Source organism: Strongylocentrotus purpuratus, unplaced genomic scaffold (genome assembly GCF_000002235.5).
Source record: "Strongylocentrotus purpuratus isolate Spur 01 unplaced genomic scaffold, Spur_5.0 spur5_scaffold_15, whole genome shotgun sequence".
NCBI lineage: Eukaryota > Metazoa > Echinodermata > Echinoidea > Camarodonta > Strongylocentrotidae > Strongylocentrotus > Strongylocentrotus purpuratus.
Window position 1 is genome coordinate 24,122,529 of NW_022145600.1, and position 12,140 is coordinate 24,134,668.

Consider the following 12,140-nt stretch of genomic DNA (forward strand, 5'->3'; position numbering starts at 1 on the left):
AACCCGAGAGTATTGAGGAACAGGCGCCGCACTGTTTCCAATCACACCACACCGATTGATTGCTCAATTTGGTTGCACATTTAAAATATATAGCAACGATGCTGACTAGTCTTGACGATATAAACCGCATATGTATGAAGTCGAGGAGAATGACCATGTGGGGATACGCAAGTACTATAGATAGTTCTTAGACAAAATAATTTAGCCCCCGGCCCCGTGTTTATAGGGTTAAATTCGTACACTTTGGGACATTGACGGTTATCGGTGGCCTCTACACCCCCACCCCCACCCCCACTGACAAAGGTCTAGCGACGCCCCTGACCAGAACTCAACTTCATCGTTAAGACAAGTTTTGAAATGGCTGACAGTCTGACATTTTTTGACATGTATAAAGATAGTTTGTTCCAAAGTTCAGCAGAATCTTTGCAAAAAAAAGGATGCCCATGAGAAAGAGTTGAAGTTGAAGAAGACACGTGGTTTAATATTGTGAAGATGACCATTGATTGTGTGAGGGTTTGCATTCCTAGATTAGTTCTTGCGGATAAATTGGTGCCAATCAATGAATACAAGTCATGTATAAGTTAAAACCAATCATTTCTAATAATTTCTACATAATGAATGAATGAATGAATGATCAAAGTACATCATCTTGCAACATTGTTTCTTGCAGAAATATAACTACGGTATATATACGTATATATATATATATATATATATATATATATATATATATATATTTGCCATCCAAAAGTCACAATTTATATTACTAAGACAGCATAACACATACCCAAAGTTAAATTTTACAGGCTTTAAATGTTATACTAAGGAACTGAAGTCGATCATCTTACATAATATATACTTGTATTAGCATGATATGTAGAAAAATCTACCCTTAGTATAAATTTGTAGCAAAAGAGTTTCAAACCATAATTGTTAACATCTTAAACACCATCTTATAACGTCAACTAACTTTCTTTGGATACGGAAACCCGAAAATATACTGCCTGTAGGACCTATTTGTTTTTGCTCTTTCAAGTCGAACAGATGTTACTTTAAAACAGAACTTTACTTCTTATTTAATGAAATTAGTTTATTGGGATTGAACAATGAATATGGAAAAGAAAAAAAGAATTACACTTTTATGTACACTTAATCCATAATCCCTGTAGGAAAATCACCATCTGTGACGGATTAACGCGTCCGAAAATATATCGAATGTACGTTGTGCAAATATGAGCTTCTTAAAACAAAAGATAGCTCATTGAATTAATCCCAGCGGTTATGACGTATGTAACTAGACTGATAAGACACGTGCAGAAGTTCTGTACGTCTGTAGAAACTATAAAAGGGGGTAGATCCGAAGGGTTTCAGCATCTGTTCCAGTTTGTGTGCAGCAAAGAAAACATCAAAACCGGGAGTATACTCGTTTCTTACACTCCAACTTTTGTGTGGCGCTTACTTTGTGCAGTCGAGTTGTAATACCGTTTTAAGACTTTAGAATCATTGTTGGTGAAGGAAGATGTCTAACTTTATCCTATTTTGGTTGGCAACCACTCAAAAATTATGTTTGTTCTCCTCTTTTGCTATACAGTTTTAATATGTTAAAATGGTTCTTTAAGGAAAGAAAATCGACATTCAGTGTATCAACGATTAAACAGCATAGTCGTTATTGATTGTAATATATAGGCCAATATAGGTTTTATATTGTACAGTTTAAACCGTAAAGAAGATACGGTTTCAAAATGTATACTTTGAGCATTGAAGTGTGATCCTATAACATTACCAAAACCAAAAAGAAATGTAGAAAAGGTGCTAAAAAAAGGTTAGGTTGGTTTACCAAGCATCATATTAAGATACCATGTCTTTTTTAGAACAAGTTATTACAAAAATATAACGAAGAAATGTTTCTTTTTATTTCAGAAAATGCGTGGATTGATCGTGTTTACCGCCCTGTTGGCTGTTGCCTATGGCATCGCTCCTCTCCAGCGTGCCAAGGAAACCATCAAGGACAAGTATCTTGTTATGATCGACGTAAGTTTAAACTCTTCTCTCTTTTGTTGTGTATTCCCCTCTCGCCCTTCCATCATCTATCTATCCTGATATTTGTCAGTTGACAAATACTAAAACTTTTTCAGTGAAGCAATTCAAGTTGATCTGTTAATTATTTAATCGTAGACTTCGAGTAAATTTCGTTTCAAGCCATCCACAAGTCAACCGTTGGCACAAGTTTTTTCATCTATATACAGTCCATTAAACATTATAGTTTGTTTCAGGCTCCTTAATATGAATTTAAAAAAATAAAAACATTCTTAATTCTAATATGTAAACCTGTCAAAATTTATCTCACCTCTGACCTACGATCATCAAAATGTTCACTGAAACAGTAAAATTTTAAGAGAAAATAGTCAAAGTTCGTCCTGCATGGTCTCATCTTTGCCTATTCCAGTCTCATCAACTGCGATACACAGATTGCCATCCAACCAGAAATCATGAATATTCAAAACATGGCACATAGATCTATGCATATTCAAAATACTGTGTAATTATCACCCCTCTTTTATTTTACTGACATCAGGATAGTCTCGACGTGAATGACTTCGGTGCTCGTCTTTCTTCAGCTTTCTCTGCCCGTCGCTTCAGGCTCGCCAAGGTCCTCAAGACCTTCAAGAACATGAAGACCCTCTCACTTGAGCTCAGCGAGGATGCCGTCGAGTTCGTAAGTTACAAACAATCAATATTTGCCACTCTCAACCCAGGTGCAGTAAACGTGTACCTTGGAAGAAATACATCCAAAGTAATAGTAAATACTTTGTAGGCGCTTTGAGCATTCCCTAGCGGGAATGAACAAATTTAGATTTATGAGAGAGGGTTTAACTCCTCTCTTGTTATGCATGTCAATGAATTCATTTTGTGATACTTTAAGTTATAAAAACATAACTGTTATTATCATTATCATAGTGGTATGCCAACAGACACTTTGCTGTTGTTGTTTTTTTTAATGATTTTCTTGTTTTCGATGGGATAATTCGTGAAAAAATATCAATCTATTTCTATGACTTTTACAGCTCCGCAGGTTCGATGGAGTCGTACACGTTGAGGAGGATGGTGTTGTCCGCACTCAGGCCGTCGCCTCATGGGGTCTTGACCGTATTGACCAGAGGAACCTTCCTCTTGATAACTCCTACAACCCAATGAGTAAGATTTTGAAAAATTGGATGATTATAATTTCTGTTATTAAAACCAGTTTATGCTTTAGTGTTCTATGCCTAGTTATTCACTTTAAAAGTTAGACGGCGTGTTCAATCCGTTCAGTACACTCACACATGACTGGACCCACACACTATGATGGCCGGCATAGTTTTCCGTGAAAAATAGTATTATCCTAAAAGAATTTAAATGAAGTACAAGGCAAATGAGAAAAAATGAGATTAAAAAGAAATCAGCTCTTGTAATCGGTAACGGTCGTTTTTCCAATGGTTCATCATTCCGAAGCTTTTTTCTTCCGGAGGTTCATATCTCCGAAAATGAAAAGGCAATCTTCCCATAGAATATTCAGACAACATTGATACAAAGTATTCTCACAAAATCGTCTTCACTTACTTGCAGACTCCGGTGCTGGTGTGAACGTATACGTGGTCGACACCGGTGTGTGGCCCACCCACAACGACTTCGGAGGTCGTGCTGTCGCCGCATACGATGCCGTCGGAAACAACAACGTAAGTTAATTTATCAAATTAAAACAAATATCCTTTAAATGAACAGAAGGAACCAAATTGCTTACATGCAGCACTACTCATGAATGCAATTTACCAGTCGCAAGCAGATGCTATGAGAATATTTCGAATGAGAGCATGGGTGTAATTTTTACAAGCCACTCTCAAAAATGGTTCTCATGTATTCAAATTGTCTAACAACAGCTACATAAGTTGACGACGCCCGATTGAATAATATCATCAAGATCGTTTGTTTATCGTTAGTGGCCGAGGCGAGGCCTACATATAGATTGTAAAATTACAAATTTGGGAACAGCAGCTTGAGTTATGAGAACAAAAAGTCTGAATGGGGTAATATATCCCGAATCACATCAAACAACGTTCCACAAATCCCAAATGTGTCTAGCGGAAAGAGTACTATCAATCAATTTTTTTTCTTTTCTTATTTTACAGGGAGTTGATTGCAACGGTCACGGTACCCATTGCGCTGGAACCGTCGCTGGAACCAACTACGGAGTCGCCAAGAACGCCAACATTTACGGAATCCGAGTTCTTGGATGTCTCGGATCCGGATCCAACTCTGGAATCATCGACGGTATCTACTCTACTTTTATTTATAACAAGTTTTAAAGGTTCATTTTAAACGGATCATGTGACAAATTAAAAAACATGAAGATTTTACGGGAATTAAATGCCAAAGTCTGGTCAAATTTAGGCAAGGACCATTGAAGGGAACTTGTACCTTAATCGAAATCTAACACTACCTAAAACCAATGATATAGTAAAATGTAGTGAAACTGTCTTCATAAAGCTCCAGATCTTTCATTTTGATCCAAATATATAACAAGTACATACAAATTGCCGTATCCTAGCAAGCAAAGATATTCGCAAATCGTCCTGATACCTTCACTTCCAAGAACGTTTTGTGTTCCCTGAGATTCTACTTGAATCACAAGTTAAAGGCTCGTCTCCATAAAATACAGGGCCACTGAAAGAACTGTTGAATCATGTATCTTATTCAAAATGAAACACTGGGCCAATATTTCTAGGTTTACTCGATTGCTTTTGTTTGTGCAGGAATGGACTGGGTTGTCTCCAACGGTCGTCGTCCAGCAGTTGTCTCCATGTCTCTCGGAGGTGGTGCTTCCAGCACTACTGATGCTGCCGTCAGGCGCATGTACGATGCTGGCTTCACCGTCTCTGTCGCCGCTGGTAACAGTGATGAGGATGCTTGCGGAACCTCTCCAGCCAGGTCTGGATATGTAAGTATCATCACCGATATTTATTTCTACAGTGGAAGCATGTTCTGTATGTTACGTTCAATTCGGCACTGAATGAAGTGCAGATGCGTTAAGCAACAAACAAGATAAAACCAATATTCTGTTGCATACGATCTCAGAGACCTTTGAAATATCAATATGAGTCCCTTTCAATAGCTTTGTGCGTCACTTATTGAATTTTTCGAACACTGCCATGACTTAATCACATGGAGTAGTGGAGTGGTTCATTCACTTGACTCTCAATCCAAGGGTTGAGGGTTCGAATCCCAGCTAACGGTACTAACGTCCACTGGCAAGGCAAATAATAGATATTCTACCACTCTCGGCACAGGTGCACACAAAATTATTATTATTAGTGATCCGAACATTTATTTCGACGCAATACAACAGGGTATTGAGTTTTCCTTTAATTGATTTTCCAAAGTTCTTGCGATCATGTTGTAAATTTGTTACATTTTAGGTTGTAATGGGGCTTTAAGTCAACTCTAAATCAATAACCTTTATCACAATGATACAGTGCTTGGAAGGAAATTCAGAGAGTATTCCGATAGCGTATCAATGGTTTGGAGTTATGAATTTTGAATGGTATTACTGTATGTGTTTCATTCATATCTTGGTATTATAATCTAGGCCCTGACCGTTGGTGCCACCGATGACACCGATGCCCGTGCCTACTTCTCCAACTATGGCTCCTGCCTCAATATCTTCGGACCCGGAGTTGACATCACCTCTGCCTGGAAGGGATCTGACAGTGCTACCAGCACCATCAGCGGTACCTCCATGGCCTGCCCACACGTCTCAGGTATGTCGTCTTCGATGATGATTTTTTTTGCTGATATCTTTAACACTGTTACAGTCTCTTATTATTAGAACTTGGAGGTGAAGGCGATTACACAAAGTTGACTTAGCGTGTTAACGTACTATTACCAACATACTGGCTCCTTTTCCATTAGTACACCAGTGTTTTCAAATAAATCAATAAGGTTGTAAATCATTATCATTAAATTGTGGTTTTAACAAAATAAAATAAGAAGACAATATATCAGTGATGTAACAATCTACAACTGCACCATTTAGACCGTTATATATAACTGTTCCTGGTTATAAATCCACGAAAAAAAAAAGTACAAGTAATATGTGATATTTCCTTTTATATTTGTCATTACTGATTACTGTGCCAAAAGCTTTGATGAAGTATTTGTAACTGTGATGTCTATATTTTTTCTTTGCATCACAGGAGTTGCTGCTCTTATTCTTGCCGCCAGCCCAAGCATGTCTCCATCTTCCGTCTACAGCTCTATCCTCAGCTCCGCCACCAGCGGTAAGGTGACCAGCAGGGGATGGCTCTCACCCAACCTCCTCCTCTTCACCAACTAAATAGATGATAAAACTGACGAAATTAAATATTTAGTGTGAAAATTGAAAGTTGACGACTGAATACAGAAGATAAAATTTGTAATTAAATATTAATAAACATGAATTGCAAAAAAGTAAAACCCTGGAAAGCATTGAGATGTTACTTTGTAGTTTGAAATTGTGTATGCATCAAATGATTGCAACGGTTTTGATACCTGTCAATATCTAGAGATTCAAAGAAAGAGAGCGGTAGATATAAAGAGAGAGGTAGACAAAGATATATATATATATATATATATATATATATATATATAAAAGAGAGAGAGAGTATATTATGCGTGTGTGTGTGTGTGTGTGTATTTTTTACCTTCTAGTATAATGCCGTAGAATCAAACACTTTTGTAAGTAAATTGTGGAGATGACAAAATAAAGGATTCTTTAAACGATTGTATAATTATTTTATTTTAATAGCTCAGCTTTTAAAAGTCAAATACTTTTAAACGACAGTCTACGTGCACATTCATTGCCCCGTCTGAATATTAAATGATTTTGAGAACATCAGAAATCCGGATTCAATTATCAATAACACTGATCAGCTTTTTGTTAGTAAATGTTACGTTGTGTTGTAATTTGCTCGTTTTTAAAAGTAAATAAAAGTCTTAAAATTGAGATTAAAGGTAATACAAAGTTTTGGTATGGGTTCATGAATTTGGTTCAAATGAACATAGTTATTGGAAGCATATGCGATTTTCACAATATTCAATGATCGTTGTCGCGGTTGAAATCGAGTCTAAAGTGATGAAATTGTAAATGATACATTCTTTATGTTGTATAGCTCCCTCTCAAGACTGATATCAATTTAGCTTTAAAACAATGTTTCTTGACTACAATCGACCGATTTGCTTTTCTCATTTGGAAATAATATATCAGAAATGCATATTCTGAGATTTTCATGGCCGCAGCTGCCATGGAATGGCGTTAGGCGCCATTTAAAATATTTGAAATTTACTGGGAGCACTGGTAAATTTGGATTATCCAATTTTCTCGAAAGCAGAAGTGTTTTAGAGGCTAAATTTTACACTGCTTTAATACATCCACAGGGGCATCCAAATATATCAAAAATGAAAAAAATACTAACGATCACATTTCCAAAATTTCCCAAAACTTTGCATTACGTTAAGGCTAGGACAGTAAATCAATAGGTAATTTTGATGTGTTAGCTACATTGAAAAGAACGGACCCCACCCCCACCAAAAGGTACAGTTGCTGTTATGTAAACTGAAACTTTGTATTACTTAATAATTAAAAGAAATACATTGCAGTAATTTACTTTAATCAATTCATGAATTTATCATGTTTAAGTACTTGACTGAAAATGCAGAGGTCGTGGGTTCGAGCCACGGTAAATTATGTCCTTGATTAAGACATTTTTTTTTAAACTGCATTGCTCCTCTCCACCCAGGTGTTAAACGGGTACCCGCTTGGATGCGAATGTCATTGTGTTTGGATTAACACGTGCGTGCCCGTAAATAAGACACTATAAAGCTGAATACTCACCAGGGAGTGGAGAATGAACACTGCATGATAGCAATTGAATCCAAATCCTGGGGTTAAAAACGATACTGTAGGCGCTTTAGTCAGTCAAAAAAGTGCTGTATAAGAAAGACTTACTATTTTCATCAATATTATTACAAGCTAAATGTTCGTTTCTAAACATTTTGTGTACATTCATGTTTATCCAAAAATCTAAACATACTATATACACCTTATTTACTAGAAATGAATAATATACAACGTTGAATTAAACACAATTTCAATTGTACGACAAGAATAAAGCTAAACTGAAATCAAATAGTTCTTGGCTATTATAACTGTCCCTTAGCAAGTTTAGTGTTTACTTTACGTACTCGACAATTATTAGAACATTTGTACTTAAACCTCGGTCAGAGCCGACATAAGCGCTAAACAAGAATCCTATATCATTATTATCATCATTATTTTTTTTATCACCAGCGCACTTAAAGAAACATTCAACCTAAATAGACAACTACACTAAAGAAAGCACAAATAATCAGAGAAGCAGACTGGTGAAAGTTGCATGAAATCGAACAAAATATTAGAAAGTTGTGCATTTTGTTGTAAAGTTCTAATCACTTTTACGTAAGGGCACCTCAGCACTTCAAATTAGCAAATGCCATTGTGATGAAAGTGCCATTTAATTGTTTCAACACACAAAAGGGTCTTTGGACAAAGTGTCAATTTTTTTCAAGATTCATCACTCAGAGGGTGTTTTCTTTTTTCTTTTTTCTTTGTACACGGCAAACGGAATAGTTGTCATTATATTACGTCATAATCCAATTTGAGATTTGCATAGATTAAGTGATCTCATAATATTTCCAACATTCATAACCCTCTTTATTTCTGCCTTCACACAAATAAAAGGTACTATTACAAACGTGAGATTGCCCCTGTAAATCACATGTAAAGTCCCCCCCCCCCCCCACTCAGTGTTATTTAGGGTACGCATATGCGTGTTCCCTCCTTTTGAAAATACCCCCTTAGTCCGGTGTGTAAAACGGGCTATTGTGTACTACGAGCCGGACTTTGGTGCGTGAAAAGTACCCCTTTACCGGACATTTTGGTAACACGCATGATATCCCTCCGATCACGGAGTGGGGGGGGGGGGGGATAAAGCCTCGTTCAGATGTGACGCTGCAAAACCTCGGGATTTTTGTTAAATGATGGCAAGAGTGTAATCCGCTTTCCCATTTCTGTAGTCTTGTTCAGACGGGGTTTTGCTAGTCGGCGTAAGTTAATCCCTGCAGAAGTAAATACCTCATGTACATTTCACCTACACCAATAGTTGTCCACACGCTCTTACTCGGACCAACTTGCCACGATTAAGTTAACACGACCTTCTACCAACCAGCGTAAATTACGCTGGGGCGGCAGAGCCATCTATACACAGAGTTTGGGCAACCCGGTCCGAGTTGGACACAATATGGCGACTATTGCTTTGTTGGGCAAGCACAAAACAATCGAATTTACGCCGTGTTGTGACCAAGTGAAAGCAAGTTGACCTAACTCTGTGTATAGTGGCTCGTGAAAGGTCACAGTTACTCCCGGGTGTATTAAAGTTGAGAGCATCCATACGGTCAACAAGTGACTAGTCGTGTTAGCGAGTTACTCCTGGGTAGTCTAGGACAGGCGCGCCGGAAGCAGTTTGGGATTGGGGGGGCAAACATTCCAGGGGGCTCACCTTCCGAGGGCAGTGACGTAATGAGAAAAAACGTTCGGAAGGGGGGGGCAGACGAAAAATCTGCATCACCACCAGTCTTACACGTTACATGCAGGTCCCGCGGAACGTTTTTCAAAGTGAAGTATTAACGATCAGGTAGAGCGTAAATTGGCGTGGGGTCCAGCCTCGGCAGGGTGTCAAGGGGCTGAGCCCCCGGAAGCTCAGGGATTTTAGGTATTTAATTACGGTTAGATGAGCATCCAGGGGCCTCTTTAAGGCCATTGACGTGTTCCAGAGGGGGGGGGGCCCCCAGAAGCTCAGAGGTTTTAATATTTAACTACGGTCAGATGAGCAACCAGGGGCCGCCCTAGGGCACTTGGTGGGGTCCAGGGGGCAGGGCCCCCGGAAGCTCAGGGGTTTTAGGTATTGAATAATGGTCAGATGAGCATCCAGGGGCCCGCCTTATAGGGCCCTTGGTGGGGTCCAGGGGGCAGAGCCCCCGGAAGCTCAGGGGTTTTAGGTATTTAATAATGGTCAGATGAGCATCCAGGGGCCCGCCTTATAGGGCCCTTGGTGGGGTCCAGGGGGCAGAGCCCCCGGAAGCTCAGGGGTTTAAGTTATTAAAATACGGTCAGATGAGCAACCAGGGGCCGCCCTAGGGCACTTGGTGGGGTCCAGGGGGCAGGGCCCCCGGAAGCTCAGGGGTTTTAGGTATTGAATAATGGTCAGATGAGCATCCAGGGGCACGCCTTATAGGGCCCTTGGTGGGGTCCAGGGGGCAGAGCCCCCGGAAGCTCAGGGGTTTTAGGTATTTAATAATGGTCAGATGAGCATCCAGGGGCCCGCCTTATAGGGCCCTTGGTGGGGTCCAGGGGGCAGAGCCCCCGGAAGCTCAGGGGTTTTAGGTATTTAATTACGGTCAGATGAGCATCCAGGGGCCCGCCTTAGAGCCCTTGGTGGGGTCCAGGGGGCAGAGCCCCCGGAAGCTCAGGGGTTTTAGGTATTTAATTACGGTCAGATGAGCATCCAGGGGCCCGCCTTAGGGCCCTTGGTGGGGTCCGGGGGCGGAGCACCCGTAAGCTCTGGGGTTTTAGGCATTTAATTACGGTCAGATGAGCATTTTTTATGCCTTATTTGTGACATTGGCAGGTCACTTATTTTTTCTCTCCGTCTTTCTTTCTTTTTCTCTTTAACATACTTTTTCAAAAAGTGAGGGGGGAGGGGCTCGAGCCCAGCCACTTTGCAGACCATGTCATAAAGGCTTCTAAATAAGCGTATTTTTCGCCCGACTGTAATTTGGGAATTTCTTATTTTCCAACAAACGCATAAAAAGGTATGACTTTAAAAAAAATGGAGAAAAAATACCGGAAAATCATGTCATAACAGCAACATGTGTAAATCACTGGTATCGTATAGATATACCCCCCCCCCCATCAGTACGCCAGCGTTCAGGGGCTCATGTCTTCTCACCCCTATAACAAAACCAAAAAAACAGACACGTTTTCCCATTCTCGCACAATATGTCCACGATATGCGCGTATCGCTATTATAAACCGTATAGGTAGCATGCGCAATGTTTATAAAAATTTAATTCCTGTGAACTTTCCTTTTCTTTGAATGGAATGGTATATGTGCTTTAATTCAGGTTTTTATTATTGTTATGTTCTTTTGGGTTAAAAATACAAACCATGTTTATTCCTTTACTGCTTTTTTTTTTTTTTTTTTGGAGGGGGGGGGGGCGTTTTGGGGGGGCAAAAATGCGTTTTGCCCCCCACTTTTTTGACTGGGGGGGCAACTGCCCCCCCTGCCCCCCCCCCCCCCCACTTCCGGCGCCTATGGTCTAGGAGTAAATAGGTTGGGGGTAAAGGTAGGTGTAACTAACACGATCATCGTTTAGACGGTCACTACTCCAAACTTGACACCTACCTCACCATATTTACCCCGACTAGCTCTTAACACGACTCTTACCCCAGGGTAACTTGACTCCGTCTGAACAAGACTCGTATCTTATAACCTATATGTTAAGTGGATAAGCGGAAGGCCTTTGCTGGGCGCTGTTGCCATTTATTAACACGCTAAACAAATTATGACGCGGTAAACCACCGGACATTTGAATGAGCCTTGAGAAATAGCAAATAAATACAATTTAAATCCCACGTCCAGATACAAGCTTAATCGATGAGAAGTTGTTCAATCGCAATTTCTAATGTCCATCATTATTACCAACAATCTTTGCTTAACTCGCTCCATTCAAAATGTGTAATAACACAGCTTTATATTACATTGGAGAAACAAGAAACCCCAACCTATCATGCCTATCTTTTATTTTAAAAAAGAGACGCGTAACATTGTTACTATGTTGTGTAAAAATGGAAACATGCATATTTTTGGGGTAAGATTTCAACCAATAAAATTCATCTAGTCTTGTGTAAAACTTTACAAACATCAATAATGCAATATGTTCTGAAGTAGCCCCTCTTTGTGCAACAAAAACTGTTTGACTACCATTTCCAACTTTAGACACCATCGATCGAGATCGGTCTCGCATGATGC

At 39.5% G+C, this 12,140-nt stretch overlaps 1 protein-coding gene across 1 annotated transcript; it reads left to right on the top strand.

The window, feature by feature from the left end:
* The first annotated feature begins 1,305 nt into the window (after positions 1-1,305).
* On the top strand, positions 1,306-6,373 carry LOC755612 (aqualysin-1). The gene is made up of 9 exons (XM_001190869.4): positions 1,306-1,413; positions 1,921-2,031; positions 2,576-2,716; positions 3,066-3,195; positions 3,607-3,716; positions 4,167-4,308; positions 4,791-4,975; positions 5,624-5,795; positions 6,231-6,373. Exons 2-9 carry the CDS (start codon positions 1,924-1,926, stop codon positions 6,368-6,370), a joined length of 1,128 nt encoding a protein of 375 aa, XP_001190869.1. The 5' UTR covers positions 1,306-1,413; positions 1,921-1,923; the 3' UTR covers positions 6,371-6,373.
* The last annotated feature ends 5,767 nt before the right edge of the window (positions 6,374-12,140 follow it).

Excerpts from the sequence above, each read along its gene's own strand:
- LOC755612 (XM_001190869.4), top strand. The coding sequence starts at position 1,924 with ATGCGTGGATTGATCGTGTTTACCGCCCTGTTGGCTGTTGCCTATGGC. Across the intron at positions 2,717-3,065 it reads GCGAGGATGCCGTCGAGTTC|CTCCGCAGGTTCGATGGAGT; the intron begins GTAAGTTACAAA and ends TGACTTTTACAG. Across the intron at positions 3,196-3,606 it reads TAACTCCTACAACCCAATGA|ACTCCGGTGCTGGTGTGAAC; the intron begins GTAAGATTTTGA and ends ACTTACTTGCAG.